At 44.7% G+C, this 17500-nt stretch overlaps 2 protein-coding genes across 3 annotated transcripts in view; one reads left to right on the top strand and one right to left on the bottom strand.

Moving 5' to 3' along the window:
* ern2 (endoplasmic reticulum to nucleus signaling 2) overlaps positions 1 to 15351 on the top strand; it is a 23025-nt gene extending 7674 nt beyond the window's left edge. For both annotated transcript variants that reach the window (XM_083521862.1, XM_083521863.1), the window contains 17 exons: positions 424 to 546; positions 1680 to 1784; positions 1930 to 2197; positions 2281 to 2359; positions 2443 to 2596; positions 4996 to 5123; positions 5558 to 5686; positions 5820 to 6066; positions 6276 to 6366; positions 6882 to 7071; positions 7260 to 7359; positions 7879 to 8078; positions 8375 to 8522; positions 8696 to 8823; positions 9057 to 9180; positions 12939 to 13006; positions 13379 to 15351. In XM_083521862.1, the coding sequence (XP_083377988.1) occupies positions 424 to 546; positions 1680 to 1784; positions 1930 to 2197; positions 2281 to 2359; positions 2443 to 2596; positions 4996 to 5123; positions 5558 to 5686; positions 5820 to 6066; positions 6276 to 6366; positions 6882 to 7071; positions 7260 to 7359; positions 7879 to 8078; positions 8375 to 8522; positions 8696 to 8823; positions 9057 to 9180; positions 12939 to 13006; positions 13379 to 13549 (2453 nt within the window). In that variant the 3' untranslated portion in view covers positions 13550 to 15351. The remainder of the gene's footprint in view (positions 1 to 423; positions 547 to 1679; positions 1785 to 1929; positions 2198 to 2280; positions 2360 to 2442; positions 2597 to 4995; positions 5124 to 5557; positions 5687 to 5819; positions 6067 to 6275; positions 6367 to 6881; positions 7072 to 7259; positions 7360 to 7878; positions 8079 to 8374; positions 8523 to 8695; positions 8824 to 9056; positions 9181 to 12938; positions 13007 to 13378) is intronic.
* A 177-nt stretch (positions 15352 to 15528) lies between these two features.
* Positions 15529 to 17500, bottom strand: part of plk1 (polo-like kinase 1) — a 6792-nt gene continuing 4820 nt past the window's right edge. Inside the window, exons 6-11 of the mRNA XM_083521864.1 lie at positions 17465 to 17500; positions 17285 to 17385; positions 17119 to 17196; positions 16669 to 16823; positions 16206 to 16388; positions 15529 to 16063 (exon numbers count right to left, since the gene is read on the bottom strand). The exon at positions 17465 to 17500 is cut by the window's right edge and continues 31 nt beyond it. Coding sequence (XP_083377990.1) covers positions 15848 to 16063; positions 16206 to 16388; positions 16669 to 16823; positions 17119 to 17196; positions 17285 to 17385; positions 17465 to 17500 — 769 coding nt within the window. The 3' untranslated portion in view covers positions 15529 to 15847. The remainder of the gene's footprint in view (positions 16064 to 16205; positions 16389 to 16668; positions 16824 to 17118; positions 17197 to 17284; positions 17386 to 17464) is intronic.

Below are 17500 nucleotides of genomic sequence, written 5' to 3'. Positions count from 1 at the left end.
CCACATGAATGTAGTTTTACTAGAAAAGAGACCGAGAGGGAATCTCACACCACTGCTTAGAAATATTTTGTGCAGGAAAGCAGTGTGATTTCTGGTCCCTCGTCTGGTTTTATGGTACATTATTTATTCGTCACTTTCTAGACTTCCTCCTGGATTAATGAGAGATGAAGCCAACATGAATGAGGAAATGCTCAAAGAAAAAACACTCGCTGTATTTGTGCTCAACTGGTACGATCAGATTACAACCAAGAGTCAGTTTAAAAAGTGAAGAAAAGAAAGATGATACTGAGGAGAGAGAAATATTGTTGTAATATATTGGTGTTGAATCAGATCAGTAGTGTTTTTCTATCGAATTGTATTATACGAAGGAGATTCATCCACTGTGTGTGTGTGTGTGTGTGTGTGTGTGTGTGGGTTGTGCAGGTAAAAAACAAGACACCTGGTATGTGGTGGATCCTCAGACGGGTGAGAAACAGACGAGTTTAAGCACTGCGTCATCTGATTCCATCTGTCCATCAGCTCCTCTCCTCTACATCGGACGCACAGGTGAGTACAAAATCATCTGAATCTGTACTCATCCACCTAGGAACTTCATCTGATGGAGAAAAGAGATCAAGCTCAGGTGAGGTGAGGTTTGGGGTGTTGAGATGAGCTAAGACTAAGTGAGGTTTGGGGAGGTGAGGTTTGGGGAGGTGAGATGAGGTGAGGTTTGGGGAGGTGGGATGAGGTGAGGTTTGGGGAGGTGGGATGAGGTGAGGTTTGGGGAGGTGAGATGAGGTGAGGTTTGGGGAGGTGGGATGAGGTGAGGTTTGGGGAGGTGAGATGAGGTGAGGTTTGGGGAAGTGGGATGAGGTGAGGTTTGGGGAAGTGGGATAAGGTGAGGTTAGGGGAGGTGGGATGAGGTTAGGTTTGGGGAGGTGAGATGAGGTGAGGTTTGGGGAGGTGGGATAAGGTGAGGTTTGGGGAGGTGGGATGAGGTGAGGTTTGGGGAGGTGAGGTTTGGGGAGGTGAGATGAGGTGAGGTTTGGGGAGGTGGGATGAGGTGAGGTTTGGGGAGGTGGGATGAGGTGAGGTTTGGGGAGGTGAGATGAGGTGAGGTTTGGGGAGGTGGGATGAGGTGAGGTTTGGGGAAGTGGGATGAGGTGAGGTTTGGGGAAGTGGGATGAGGTGAGGTTTGGGGAGGTGAGATGAGGTGAGGTTAGGGGAGGTGAGATGAGGTGAGGTTTGGGGAGGTGAGATGAGGTGAGGTTTGGGGAGGTGGGATGAGGTGGGGTTTGGGGAGGTGAGATGAGGTGAGGTTTGGGGAGGTGAGATGAGGTGAGGTTTGGGGAGGTGGGATGAGGTGAGGTCTGGGGAGGTGGGATGAGGTGAGGTTTGGGGAAGTGGGATGAGGTGAGGTTTGGGGAGGTGGGATGAGGTGAGGTTTGGGGAGGTGAGATGAGGTGAGGTTTGGGGAGGTGAGATGAGGTGAGGTTTGGGGAGGTGGGATGAGGTGGGGTTTGGGGAGGTGGGATGGCATGAGATGAGATGAGTTATTTTGCATTTGTGAATATACATCACACACACACACACACACACACACACACACACACACACACACACACACACAGGAGACTGGAGAGATTATAAGATAAATTGATGTTTGTGTTTTTTCTTCTATTTTTCCGGTGTTTTTTTAGAGTACATGATCACGATGTTTGACACAAAGACACAGGAACTGCGCTGGAATGCGACTTATAATGATTATTCAGCTCCTCTCTACGACGACCAGAAATACGATTACAGTAAGTTCCACCGACACACACACACACACACACACACACACACACCCATTGTGAATTTGGAGGTATGGTTTAAAGCACGGTTTTAATTGTGTGTGTGTGTGTGTGTGTGTGTGTGTGTGTGTGTGTGTGTGTGTGTGTGACACAGAGATGTCCCACTTTGCATCGAGCGGTGACGGCCTGGTGGTGACAGTGGACCGTGAATCGGGTGACATGCTGTGGATGCAGAAGTTCGAGTCTCCTGTAGCCGGAGTTTACCTGTGGATTCAGGACAGCCTGCGGCGAGTGCCTCACCTCACCGTCGCTATGGAAACGCTGCGTTATCTCACGTTCATGGCGCAGAATACACACTCGCACACCATGAGGTGGACCTACCAGTTCACTCGGGAACAGCACAGCACCAAAACACAGCTCGTGTAAGATATTTATTGGGTTTTTATTTTGAACTTCCTGGTAATTAAGGAGCGCCGGTGATTCCTGTTTTTGTTTTTTATTCCAGTCCGTCTCTGTACGTCGGGAAAATGGATTCTCACCTGTACGCTTCCACTTCTCTTGTCCATGAAGGAGTCGCCGTCGTGGTAAGATCCACTCTCCTCTTAAATCCATCCCAGACTGTAAACAATGACCTCTGACCCCCCCCACCCCCCCTCCCCACACACAGCCCCACAGCCTCACTCTGGCACGTATCGAGGGTCCGACCACGGCGGACGTTACGGTGGGGAATGGGCGGGGCGAGTGTGAGATCACGCCCAGCACCGACGTCAAGTTCCCACCAGGAAGCACCAACCCGCTGCAGAACCAGTGGCTGCTGATAGGTTTGCTTTTACACACACACACACACACACACACACACACACACACACACACACACACAGTAATAGTTCCCTGATTTGCTTTTACATATTATGCAAATTGCTACAAATCAGAGTGGGTGGAGTTAACTCAGGCTTTAAGGCTCTGGGTTTCTGATCGGAAGGTCGGTTCAAGCCCCAGTATCACATTAATTAGAGACCATTCTGAGAGAGTATAGCTCCACATCAACATCCTAAAGATCCATGAACTCCCTGAGCAACTCAAGAACTTTGAGGATGGATTTGGACTGTAGATAGTAAAGTAGTACTGTGTAGAACAATGTGTTCAGGACCGAAGGTTGCAATTAAACACCATCACAGTTCACCTCAACAGTGATGGAACTGTAATGAATGGGCGTTCAGGGTTGAGGTTGAAGATAGATTCCCTTTGGAGTCTGGTTCCTCTAAAGGTTCCTTTTTCCTGCTATCTCAGGTAGTTTTTGCTTCATCACAGTTGCAACTGGCTCACTGATTCAGGATAAAATTATAATATCAGGAACGAAATACATTTTTATTACCACTTTATCTCTGTAAAGCTGCTTTGAGATGATGTCCACAGCGCACTACAAATAAAACTTGATTGAACGTCACCAAGCTGCCACTTTTGGGGCCCTTGAGCAAGGCTCTTAATCCTCTGTCCTCCAGGGGGTGCTGTATCATGGCTGATCCTGTGCTTCTTAACAGCAATAGGATATGTGAAGAAGAAATGTCACTGTGCTGTAAAGTGACAAATATTAAGCACCTCTACACTAAATAAGTGTTTTATTTGTGCTATAGCGCCACCAGTGGCCATATTTTGGTGCTTGGACCCCAATTTGATATTTGAGAGTCAACAAGATTGTGCTTTTATTTAATTTCAAGAGAGAGAAAGTCGAGGCTGGTGAGGGAATAACTGTTTATAGCTGCTGTAACATAAAAGTGCTAGAAGCAGAATACCCTGTAGTGGGGTATTTTTTTTACTAAGAGCTTATTGGTCAGATGCACCTTCAGTCCATTAGAAGCCTGTGTGTGTGTGTGTGTGTGTGTGTGTGTGTGTGTGTGTGTGTGTGTGTGTGCAATAAAACAGATCTTAAGAACAAAAATCTATTGAACTTCACTACACTTCCCCCAGGGATTGCGCAAGTTCATTGTCACTCTCGTGTTTATTTCCTGGTGTGTGTCGCGGTGGCAGTGAGAAGGTCGCTCAAGACTCCTCTATCTCCTGCGACAGGTTTCAGCTCCTCCTCAGATATCCACTGTGAGAGATCTCTCTCCAGCATGGACGCTGTCTGATACGGCTGTAGGAGACGCCCATGGTGCCCTGCTGTATAGTGTATCCTAGAGGTTGATCGTACTCACTGACAACCGATTAATCAACAGATTGTTTTTAAAATGTCTACAAACATTTTAACAAACAAACACACCATATAAAACAGTATTCAACTTTATTACAAAAATAAAAAAATAAAAACAGTGCTGAATCATGAAAATGTGCTAAAAGAAATAATATGAATATATTAATTATATGAATACATTTTGGGGACAATAAAAGACACATTTATAAATAAATAAGTTACATCACAAATAAATAAAAATAAGACACAACAAAACAAACAGCATGTCGTGTCAGTGATTCGCCTCTAGAGGCCGCTCTCGTACTGTATAACGCAACCCGTAAAAACTATGGGTATGGATTATTGCAGATAGTTCCAGCAATCTCGTGTATTCTCTCAGACTCTCCCTGACTCATGAGTTCTTCACCTCCCCCTTCCTGGAGAGTAAACTTTATATTGAAACCTTATTTTCATCATCTTTCTCCACAGTCTGGTCTTTCTGAGCTTCTACACTACGGATCATTACGGCACCTGCAACTCTGCTGAACTTCATTTATTTGTCTCATGGTCTCATATTCATCACTTAGTATTGAGATTTCAAGGAACCTGATGTTCTCCACCAGGGGCAAACTTGTGTGAAAATCAGGCCTGATTTGTTGTTTATGCTGGGACACTTTTAGCTGCTTTTTTGTAGTTTATGTTGTGGTTATTATGTCTGGCTGCTCCTCTTAGACCTGTTCATCCTATCAGGAGTATTAATCTCCTGGTGAACTCACTCCTGAGGTTCACAAAGCCCCTCACCATGAAACCATCTCAATCTTCTACTCTCACAGGGGTTCATTAACCATACAGAAGACAAATACACAACATTATTAGATCTTTGTGTTAGATGTTTTTTGTGTCAGTAGTGCAACACTTACATATTTATATATAACGATTTCTGATTTGCTATGAAATAATAACAGTTATAGTGTGTGTGTATGTGTGTGTGTGTGTGTGTGTGTGTGTGTGTGCGCGTGTGCGTGTGCGTGTGTGTGTGTGTGTGTGTAGGCCACCATGAAGTCCCCCCTGTGGCCCACACCACCATGCTGAGAGAATTCCCAGAGAACCTGCAGCGCTCTGGAGACGTCATTCCTCCTCAGGGTTCATCTTCTGCGTATCGCCCTGAAGCTCGTCCAGTCAGTTTACACACTGATTTTTATATACGTGACCATTTACAGTGTCTCACAAAAGTAAATACACCCCTCACATTTCAGCACCTGTTTTATGCCCAGGAGGATTAAAGTGATGGTGCTTACACTATATTCTCACACTTTGGACACAGTTTTGATGTTTACTGAGGGTGTACTTACTTTAGTTGGTAGTTATTTGGACAATAATGTTTGTATGTTGTTATATTTAGAGGACAGTAAAACTGTACTGATACACAAACTGCACACTGACAATAAAATATATTCAACTTTCAGTTCTACACTTTTGTTCCTCGAGAAGATGCTAAATTGTTGCTGAAATGTGAGGGGTGCACTTACTTTTGTGAGATTATACATATATAAATAAATTCCTGATCACACCTGAACTAGTTCCAGCCAATCACAATCAATCTTCTGTCCAGATGACCTCTGTAGAGCGTGAAAGCTCCTCTCCCATGTTGCCGGACTCTTTGACCTCTGACCCTCTGACCTCCGTGTTGGTGACCCTGCTGCTTGCCACACTGCTGGTGTTCTTCTTCACCCACAAGCGAGTAAGTGTGTTTATAGATGTGGTGTTTTATTCTTTTGTTATTTTGGTATTTAATACTGTTGAGTGAAGTTGTAGTGAACATCTTTACCAAGTTTCTGTTTGTTTGTTTGTTTGTTTGTTTGTTTTTCCACCAGCAAGTCAAAAAGATGCAGAGATCTGAAGACACCATGAATTTGAGACCTTTAACAGATAACACCAGTCAGACAAGTCAACTTTTGCCAACAGGAAATGACGTTGTGTCATCGTCAGCTTACAGCAGCGGCAACCAATCAAATCACAGCAGCCCGGTTTCGTCCAATCAAAGCCGGCTCCGTGCTCGCTCCAGCACTCAGGACTCCACTGCTCCCACAGCAACGTCCAACTTTTCCAGAGATGCAGAGGGTGAGACCGTGTGTGTGTGTGTGTGTGTGTGTGTGTTTTCTCCTACATATTTGGTAATTAAAAGTTTATATACGGTATTACTCCTGGACTCTAAAGATGAACTGATCCACTCTTTCCCACAGTTTGGTCGGGTTTCATATGTTATTTATTGATTTATTGTGATTTGATGATCAAAAATGAGCAGATTGTTGATTAGGGTTTTATTTCAGAAGTGCAGCCTGACGTGGTGCAGGTGGGAAAGATATCCTTCAGCCCTGCTGAAGTGCTGGGACACGGTACAGAGGGGACGTTCGTGTTCAGGTGAGCCATGCTGGATTGTGATTGGTCAGAAGATGCTCGTTCTGATCCGTTTCCATGAGGGATGAAATTCAGTGACGTGTGTGTGAAAGAGACATGATTAAGAAGTCAGAAGAACCTGAAGTAATCAGGAGCTGTTTCATATGTATCTGTTATGTATCATCTCATTTCCTCTGCATCGAGAGGAGAATAACATCGACCTCAGTTACGGAGATGTGCATCAATAGTTTCCGTAGCAACGGCTCATTTGCAGCGATGAAGAAGAAAAACGTGTTAATGCTGTGGTGAAGTTTTCTGACCACTTCAAAAAGTGAGAAAAAAGAGAGAATGCAGAGAGACTGGGGGAGGGAACGTGTGTTTATAGCTGCTATAACGTGTGTGAGAACATGTAGCTACAAATAGATCAAACATAATCACATTATTCTTTAATGGAAAAACATTAATTACTGTGATTATAAGAGAAATCATCAACTTTGTAGTGTGTGTGTGTGTGTGTGTGTGTGTGTGTGTGTGTATAGAGGTCATTTCGATGGACGGCATGTAGCAGTGAAGCGTATCCTGCCCGAGTGTGTGGAGTTTGCAGAGCGCGAGGTTCAGCTGTTGCGTGAATCCGATGAGCATCCCAACGTCATCCGCTACTTCTGCACCGAGCGCGACCGCCAGTTCATCTACATCGCCATTGAGCTGTGTGCTGCCACCTTACAGCAGGTGTGTGTGTGTGTGTGTGTGTGTGTGTGTGTGTGTGTGTGTGTGTGTGTGTTACGGCCAAAATTAGTGGTATACAATGCTTGTATACTATAATTTTACATATTTGAAATTTTAAACTGAAAGTGTGTGCGTGTGCGCGTGTGCGTGTGTGTGCGTGTGTGTGTGTGTGTGTGTGTGTGTGTGTGCAGTACGTGGAGGACCCGAGCTGTCCCTATTCCAAACTGGACCCTGTGACACTGCTAGAGCAGACGATGTGTGGCCTCAACCACCTTCACTCCCTTAACATCGGTCAGTTTCTTATCGCCATGGCGACTGCATCAGTAACACTGGGCTCTAGATGGATGTGCAGGAAATGTTGTGTGTAAAATTGTAAAGAAATTCTTCTAGAAAGGTTCGAGATTCTTGGGGAAAGTTGTATCTCAGTGGTTAAGACTGTAAAACTTTTTGATCAGAAATGTTGTGGGTTTAATCCCTGGTATCTCCAAACTGCCACGGATGGGGCCCTTGTGAAAGGCCCTTCAACCTCTGTGCTCCAGGTGCTGTATCATTCCTAACATCACTGGAACTCTTTCTCCCTCTCTCCCCCCCCCTCTCTTTCTCGCTATCCCCCCCTCTCTCTTTCTCTCTCTCCCTCTCTCTCTCTCTCTCTCTGTCCCTCTCTCTCTCTCCCTCTCTCTCTCTCTCTCTCTCTGTCCCTCTCTCTCCCTCTCCATCTCTCTCTCTCTCCCTCTCTCTCTCCCTCTCCATCTCTCTCTCTCTCTCTCTCTCTCTCTCTCTCCCTCTCTCTCTTCTATTTCTTTTTATCAGTTCACAGAGACCTGAAGCCTCGTAATATCCTCCTCTCCGCACCAGGAGCGCTCGGCCGAGTGCGAGCCGTCATCTCTGATTTTGGATTGTGTAAAAAGCTCCCAGACGGCCGGCACAGTTTCAGCCTGCGCTCCGGAATCCCGGGAACGGAGGGATGGATGGCTCCGGAATTACTCAACGCCATCGAGAAAGGAAACCCTGTACGACTGGGATCATAATAATAATAATAATAATAATAATAACAATAATAGTAAAAGTAATAATAATAATAATAATAATAATAATATACAATTCATTCTGTGAGTTTTGTACGAAAGCCTGATTGTTCTGGAGAATCTGATTGGCTGTGACCAACATGTTTGTTTAATATTTATGAAAGGAGTCTTCAGTGTCCAACAAAACTTTTACTGTAACTGCACTCCTCAAAGTGTGTACAGTACACATGGAGAGAATCATTTTTAATCGTGTGTGTGTGTGTGTGTGTGTGTGTGTGTAGACGAGTGCAGTGGACGTGTTCTCAGCAGGCTGTTTGTTTTATTACGTGGTATCCAGAGGACAGCATCCGTTCGGAGACACGCTGCGGCGCCAAGCTAACATCCTGTGTGGAGTGTACAGCCTGGAGAACTTTATGGAGGATATACACGGTGTGTGTGTGTGTGTGTGTGTGTGTGTGTGGGTGTGGGAGTCTGACATTTACCTGGAGTGAAGTGTGAGCGAAATACCAAGTGAACTGGTTTTAAATCAAATACATCCTGTTTGATAATAATGAGTGTGTGTGTGTGTGTGTGTGTGTGTGTGTGTGTGTGTGTGATTTTAGAGGACGTCATCGCAAAAGATTTGATCGAGATGATGATCAGTGCAGATCCAGAGACTCGCCCATCAACCGCCTTGGTTCTGAAGCATCCGTTCTTCTGGAGGCCTGAAAAACAGCTGCAGTTCTTTCAGGTTTGTAAAGAAAAACTTTGTAATGCATTAAAAAAAAAAAAGAAAAATAAATAAAAAATAAAAAGAATATTGAACATTTGACGAGTTGCAAAATACTGAGTGATTTAGAGAAATAGTACAGAATGTGTGATAATATTCACTCGCTCTGTGTGCGTGTCCGCGTGTGTGTGCGCGCGCGTGTCCGCGTGTGTGCGCGTGCGTGTCCGCGTGTGTGTGTGCGTGTGTGTGTGTAGGATGTCAGTGATCGTATAGAGAAGGAACCAGCAGAAAGCCCAATTGTGGTCCGGTTAGAGACCTCGGGCCGATCTGTGGTCCGGACTAACTGGAGAATGCACATCTCAGCGCCCCTACAGGCCGGTGAGTGTAACTGCAGCACATTTATTTTACAGCACGTTTCACCGAAACACTTTTCTGAATAACTCCTAACCCAGCCATTAGGGGGGCACAAGCCAGTGTACTCTTAGTGCCGGTCCCAAGCCCGGGTAAATGGGGAGGGTTGCGTTAGGAAGGGCATCCAGCGTAAAACATGTGCCAAATCAAATATGCGGATCACAAATGAGAATTTCATACCGGATCGGTCGAGGCCCGGGTTAACAACGACCGCCACAGGTATCGTTAGCCGACAGGGTACCGGTGGAAATTGGGCTACTGTTGGCCGAAGGAGGAGAAGGAGAGGAGGAAGGCGTCTACAGAGACGGCAGGAAAAGGAGCAGTGTAGGAGAGTAGAGGTTCGGGTTGGTACTTTAAATGTTGGTACTATGACGGGTAAAGGGAGAGAGATAGCTGATATGATGGAGAGGAGAAAGGTAGATGTGTTGTGTGTTCAGGAGACCAAGTGGAAAGGGAGTAAGGCCAGGAACATTGGAGGTGGGTTTAAACTGTTTTATCATGGTGTGGATGGGAAGAGAAATGGTGTAGGGGTGATTCTGAAGGAAGAGTACAGTAAGAGTGTAGTGGAGGTGAAGAGAGTTTCTGATAGGGTGATGATCGTGAAGGTGGAAGTTGAAGGGATGATGATAAATGTCATCAGTGCCTATGCTCCACAAGTTGGCTGTGAGATGGAGGAGAAGGAAAGATTCTGGAGTGAATTAGATGAAGTGGTAGATGGTGTACCTAGGAAAGAACGATTGGTGATTGGGGCAGACTTTAATGGGCATGTAGGTGAAGGGAACAGAGGTGATGAGGAGGTGATGGGTAGGTATGGTGTTAAGGAGAGGAATGTGGAAGGGCAGATGGTGGTAGATTTTGCTAAAAGGATGGAAATGGCAGTGGTGAACACGTATTTTAAGAAGAAGGAGGATCATAGGGTGACATATAAGAGTGGAGGAAGGTGCACACAGGTGGATTATCTTCTGTGTAGGAGATGCAACCTGAAGGAGATTGGAGACTGTAAGGTGTTGGCGGGGGACAGTGTAGCTAGACAGCATCGAATGGTGGTCTGTAGGATGGTTTTGGAGGCGAAGAAGAAGAGGAGGAAAGTAAGGTTTGAAAGAAGAATAAGATGGTGGAAACTGAAGGAGGAAGAGTGTAGTGTGAGGTTCAGGGAAGAGGTCAGACAGGGGCTTGGTGGTGGTGAAGAGGTGCCGGATGATTGGGCAACTACCGCAGGAGTGATGAGGGAGGCAGCTAGAAAAGTACTTGGTGTGACATCTGGAAATAGAAAGCAAGACAAGGAGACGTGGTGGTGGAATGAGGAAGTGCAGGAGAGCATTAGGGGAAAGAGATTGGCAAAACAGAAGTGGGATCGACAGAGTGATGAGAAAAGTAGGCAGGAGTACAAGGAGATGCGGCAGCAGGTTAAAAGGGATGTGGCGAAAGCCAAGGAAAAGGCATATGAGGAACTGTATAAGAGGTTGGACACTAAAGAAGGAGAAAAGGATTTATACCGATTGGCCAAGCAGAGGGACCGAGCTGGGAAGGATGTACTGCAAGTTAGAGCAATAAAGGATGGAGAGGGAAATGTGTTGACTAGTGAGGAGAGTGTGTTGAGAAGATGGAGGGAGTATTTTGAGCAGCTGATGAATGAGGAAAATCAGAGAGAGAGAAGGTTGGAGGATGTGGAGTTGGTGAAGCAGGATGTAGATAGGATTAGTAAGGAGGAAGTGAGAGCAGCGATTAAGAGGATGAAGAATGGAAAGTCGGTTGGACCAGATGACATACCGGTAGAAGCGTGGAGATGTTTAGGAGAGATGGCAGTGGAGTTTTTAACCAGATTGTTTAACAGGATTCTGGAAGGGGAGAGGATGCCTGAGGAATGGAGAAGGAGTGTGCTGGTACCGATCTTTAAGCATAAGGGAGATGTGCAAACCTGCAGTAACTACAGGGGAATTAAGTTGATCAGTCACACCATGAAGTTATGGGAAAGAGTAGTGGAAGCCAGGCTGAGAGAAGAGGTGACCATCTGTGAGCAACAGTATGGTTTCATGCCGAGGAAGAGCACCACAGATGCCTTATTTGCTTTGAGGATGTTGATGGAGAAGTATAGAGAAGGACAGAAGGAGCTGCATTGTGTATTTGTGGATTTAGAGAAAGCGTACGACAGGGTGCCGAGAGAGGAGTTGTGGTATTGTATGAGGAAGTCAGGTGTGTCAGAGAAGTATTTGAGGGTGGTGCAGGACATGTATGAGGACAGTGTGACGGCAGTAAAGTGTGCAGTAGGTACGACAGACTGGTTCAGGGTGAAGGTTGGACTACATCAAGGATCGGCCCTGAGCCCTTTCCTGTTTGCAGTGGTGATGGACAGGTTGACGGACGAGGTCAGACAGGAGTCTCCCTGGACTATGATGTTTGCAGATGATATTGTGATTTGTGGTGAGAGTAGAGAGCAGGTTGAGAAGAGCCTGGAGAGGTGGAGATATGCGCTTGAGAGAAGGGGAATGAAAGTCAGTAGGAGTAAGACAGAGTACATGTGTGTGAATGAGAGGGAGGGCAGTGGAGTGATGCGGTTGCAGGGTGAAAAGGTGAAGAAGGTGGAGGAGTTCAGGTACCTGGGGTCAACAGTGCAAAGTAATGGAGAGTGTGTTAGGGAAGTAAAGAAAAGAGTGCAGGCAGGGTGGAGTGGGTGGAGAAGAGTGACAGGAGTGATTTGTGATAGAAGAGTATCTGCAAGAATGAAAGGGAAAGTTTATAGGACTGTGGTGAGACCTGCGATGTTGTATGGATTAGAGACAGTGGCATTGAGTAAAAGACAGGAGGTGGAGCTGGAGGTAGCAGAGCTGAAGATGTTGAGGTTTTCGTTGGGAGTGACGAGGATGGACAAGATTAGAAATGAGTTTATTAGAGGGACAGCACATGTAGGATGTTGTGGTGACAAGGTGAGGGAGGCGAGATTGAGATGGTTTGGACATGTGCAGAGAAGGGACATGAATTATATTGGTAGAAAAATGCTGAAGATGGAGCCACCAGGTAGGAGGAAAAGAGGAAGGCCAAGGAGGAGGTTCATGGATGTGGTGAGGGAAGACATGCAGGTAGTTGGTGTAAAAGAGGCAGATATAGAGGACAGGGTGGTATGGAGACGGATGATCCGCTGTGGCGACCCCTAATGGGAGCAGCCGAAAGAAAAAGAAGAAGAAGACTTTTCTGAATAACTCCTAACAACAGAGGTGTAAAGAGGACCTGAAAATCACACCTGAGCCAAAGTCTACATCCTTTCGGCAAAACATTACTCCTAGTTAAAAGTCTGCGATTCCACTATGACTTCGAGCCTTCGAGTCTCTGATCTGAACAGTATTTGAGTATTTGACTCGTATTGAATGTAGTCTCAAAGCACAAGTTCTCATCACCATGTTACAAATACGAATCAAAATGTACAACATTAAGATCAACACAACAGCCTGTTCAGCACGTCAGAATAAAACAAAGATCAAACAAAAAAAGACAAAGTAGTAAAGCGATCTTTAAAAAATAAGATGACAGTCTCATGTCACAAAGTGGAAGAACCTTCAGAATTCAACACTAATAACATGGACTTATTTTAGAGAAAGTAAAACCGATTAATCCGAGCTGATTGTGATGTGATGCAGCCCTCAGTCTCAGAGAGACGCAATGTTTTTATTCAACTTCAAAACCGAAGAACCGAAGAGAAACTGTCTTTTTTTTTTTTATCTGTTTATCAGATCTGAGGAAATTCCGCACATATAAAGGGAACTCTGTCCGAGACCTGCTCAGGGCAATGAGAAATAAAGTACGTACTGGTGTTAATTATTTATTATTATTATTATTTATATATATTTTATATAAAAGTTCAGGAACACATGAATAAGAATTTGCTGATCAGTGTTGGAGGAATTGTTGTTCTGAATACAATTGCAGTTTAAATTAATGAATTTGTTCATATGCATTTATTTATTTGTTTATTTATTTATGCACATAAATTTTTGTAGAATGTAGAAAAACATCTAAAAATGTAATGTTTTTAGAAATCGAAGGTTTCGATGTTTCAATGATTTTAATTCTGTGATCGTGTGTGTGTTTGTAGTCGTCGTGTTTCTGAGGTTAGTGAATACAACACAAAGAGATTAACGTGTGTGTGTGTGTGTGTGTGTGTGTGTTTCAGAAACATCATTACCACGAGCTCCCGCCTGAGGTTCAAGCGACGCTGGGTGAAGTCCCAGAAGGTTTTGTGGCGTATTTCACCTCACGTTTCCCACGGTTACTGCTACACACACACACTGCACTGAGCATCTGTGCTCCTGAGAGACCGTTCCACCCTTATTACCACAACTAACACACACACACACACACACACACACACACACAGACACACACACAGCAGGATTTTACAGACACCGTGTGTTGCGTCCTGGACGTCAGAAGACTTGGAGACAGAAGTGTTAGCGCTGCTGCGTTGTTAGCGCTGATGTCTCCTGTGGAAGTGCTCGTGTGATCGTCTATAAAAGCCGGCATTTCTTCTATTTTATTCTTACGCTCTCGGACGTGACTCTCTGAACGAGGACTCACAGCGGGTCAGCTTTTGCTTGATAGCGTTATCAAGCCCTGATGAGCTGAGAGACAGTCAGGAGCTCCAGCTGCTGCTGCTAATGTGTTAAGAGGATGGTGTGTGATGTTAGCTTTATTCGTCATGGCAATTTCCCTCTGGGGTTTAAAATCTGAAATCCCTGAAGGGAAATCAAGAGAATGGGATTTAAAGTGCAGCTTGTTCGGTTTAGACGCGAGAATGCTAGCAGACCCGTACTAGCGATGAGTTTGTGTTTTTTTTTAAACAGTTCACACTGGATGTATTTTTTTTGGTGAAAACGTTCGTCTCTGATGATGCGGATTACGCTGCAGTGTTTATTTATTTACATATTTCAGTAAAATCTTTTATATTAACGACGTAAAAGCGAATCTGTAAATTCATTAAAAGACACAAGACTAGCTTCGATCAGAACAAAAGTTATGGCGCTCTTTGGAAGAAGGGTCAGCTGCGAAGTAGCTCTTTCGCCATTTTGTAGGCGTGGCTACATGTAAACGTGTCATGAAAACACTGAATTCCACCAGCATTCACGTGTTGGAACACGTTTTCGTAAACCAGGTTGGGATTTTTTGCGTCGGTTTGGAGGAGGTTTTAATTAGACGAGGAACCGGTGTAAAGATTTCTGTACTACATTTCTGTCAATAAAACTCCAACCGCGGTTATTTTACTACACAAATACTAATAGAGGATTCAGGTATCCTTCTGATTGGTTAAAAAAACAGGTCAAACCTTAAAGTCACCTGCAGCCTTGCTGATCAGTTTACAGCCTTAGACCCATATATATATATATATATATATAAATTAATAAATAGACAGAACTGAGCAGAACATTGGAGCTCTGTCCACTCTGTACATTTATTCATTACATTATCAACCTTAAACCGGGCCTTGCATAAGTATTCACCCCCCTCCCAACTCCTTTATGATCTTCAATCTACAACCAAATTCTCATCGTTTGCAAGATTATTCCCAAATACAACATCTAGAGAAAGTTCTTCTCTTTTGGGAACCAGAAACTCAGGTCATAGTGGTGAAGCACGGTGGTGTTAGCGTCATGTTGAGAATCACTCTTCAGAAATTTAATTCCAAGTATATTGGACAGTGTCTAGGGAAATCCTTGCATAAGTATTCACCCCCTAAGTGTATTGTTTTGTACTTGGACATTTGTGAAGCACGGTGGTGGTGGTATAAGACGTATTCCATTTAACGCAACAACACAAAATTGTGTAGAGGAAATGCAGGTGCCGGAGATCACAACAGCTACATACACACTTTAAATGTGTTGGTTTGTACATTACAATTTGAAACCCCTGTGCTACTGTTACAGTTTTATATTTTATACTAAAAACATGATCAGAATGGGTCACGGGTGAGTTTTTAAAGGACATGGAAGGTCAGAAGTGGAACGTAAAAATTTACCCATGAGGTCTGATCCCCAATACACCATGGCTTTAGATAAAATGTTTCTACACAGAGGAAAGAAAACGATGGCTGTAAGTGACTGATGAACTGTGGATTTATTATTTTACATAAAATAAATTTCTGCTTTTTTTTTTTTTTAAACAATATGCAAAAGCATTAAATGAGATTTTTTCATATCGACTCGGGTTAGTACTGCACATCCTTAACTCACGTGAAAACGCAGTGATTTATATAAATACGTTTGGGCATTTAATAAAAAAATTATAAAATTCAATATATATATATATATATATATAAACTGTAGAATATTTGACCAAAAAGGAGGTTTTATTCAATTGAAGTTACACTGAAGTTTAATACAATTCTATTTAACTTTATAAAACCAGACAGACCAATAAGAGATGAGGAATAAAACAAACAAAACATGTAAACAGAGCAACAAGAAGAAAAAAGAAAGTACATGATACAGCAGACAGGGGGCGTGGTCACGCAGAGCGTTTCATCCTCATGAGATATAAAAATAAGTGGGAAGAGAAAAACAGACGAAGAAAAATGTACAGTTTGGGAGGCTCAGAGTTCATAGATAAGTGTGTGTGTGTGTGAGAACACAGTCCGGTGTGCTGAGTGTTAGCGAGCGGAGGACGAGGTGGTGGTGGTGGTTGCTGTGTTTTTGCTGGCCAGGAGTTTCTCCACCATGCTGCGGGCGTAGCGGAGGCGCGAGGCGAGTTCCTTACAGCAGCCGAACTCCTCGATCAGACTCATCTTGTATGTGCAGAAGTCGCGGCGCTCGTTGATGTAGGTCACGGCGCCCATGAGGGGGCAGAGGATCAGCTTCGTGTGGTCCTGCACAGAACAGACAGCGAGGAAGTGAGGACCAGGACATGTTAATGCGCAGATGAAAAAGTTTGATCCACCGTATTCATTTAGACTTGTCCGATTGGAACCCGTACGCTAATCGTGCGGCCCCACGTGATGACACACAAACCTGGAAGAAGTTGATCTGCACTGTGCCGTTGCTCAGGTGGAGCACGATGGCGCTCTTCGTGCGGAACCAGTGGCGCAGGTAGGGCAGGCGCACGAGCTCATCCCCATCGCGTGGCGTGATGTTGGCACCCGCCTTCAACAAGTGCTCGCTCATGTAGTTCCTGAAATACTTCAGCAAAGTGATCTACAGGAAGAGGAACACGGAGAACTTTAGTCACCCAGGAAACTTCTCAGTGGTGTGTTGGGGTGAGGAGCAGTGACGAGTCGTTGGGGAACGAGTGATAAATGATTGGTGTATGTAGACTGCTCAGGGATTTGCTTATTAATAATCGTACATTTTATTTCTGATTAAATAAACTGAATGATAAAAAAAAAAGGGTTTCTTCGTTTTAACAAACAAGATTCAAACGAGTCGCTAAATTGATGACTCGTTACAGATTCAGGGGGTTGTGGGGGGGGGGTACCTTTTTGGAGAGGGTGGCGGGGTAGGAGCGTACGCTGAGGTAAGACTCGGCCCCTACGCGGTCGATGTACTGCAGACTGTCTCCGTCCTCGTACATGATCAGGCGGGTCGAGTCGTTGAACAAAACCCCAACGCTGTTGTCGGACAGCTGATACCCTGGAGGGGGGCAGAGGGAAGAATGTGAGATTGTGTTCATCGTGTGTTCTCGTCTCTGGTTCGGTGCTTCTGCAACACTGCAGCTCACACAAACATCTGGATTTGACAACAAAATATAGGAAGCGTCAGATCAGTGTTTGATTTCTAATGAAAAGTTCTACGAGGACCTCGACATCTAAATGAACCACAGATAATGCTTTTTGATTCCTCTGCAGCATAAAACCAGATCAGTAATCAAAGCTCTAGAAGACATTCTAGATTAGGTGTGTGTGTGTGTGTGTGTGTGTGTGGTTACCTAGGCCATATTTATCAGAATAATCGACCCATTTGCTGATCCAGAAGATGGGGATGCAGGCCGGATCCTCAGCTTCCTCTGTTAGAACAACAAGAAGCAGGGTCACGTGATCTGCACGTTTTTCTGCAAACGTCCGTCCTCGTATTTTGGATTGTGAGAAGGTTACCTTGGCGAACGAAGTCTCTCTCGGACGGTCTGGCGGCGTTCACGCTCGTCAGCTGCTGCAGCATGTCGGTCAGGTGGCAGTCGGGTTGTTCAGGTGAGTCTCTGCGTTCACAGAAGAAAAACATGGTTAGGATCGAGTTCTGAGAGAGAAATGAAGACAGAAACCGTCTCGGACCCTGACCTCTGTAGAGGCTCGTCTTTCAGCAACTGCTCCACC

This window comes from Silurus aristotelis (genome assembly GCF_946808225.1).
Source record: "Silurus aristotelis genome assembly, chromosome: 20".
In the NCBI taxonomy this organism is placed as follows: Eukaryota; Metazoa; Chordata; class Actinopteri; order Siluriformes; family Siluridae; genus Silurus; species Silurus aristotelis.
The sequence above is the reverse complement of the archived record's forward strand: the minus strand, read 5'-3'. Positions and strand labels throughout refer to the sequence as shown.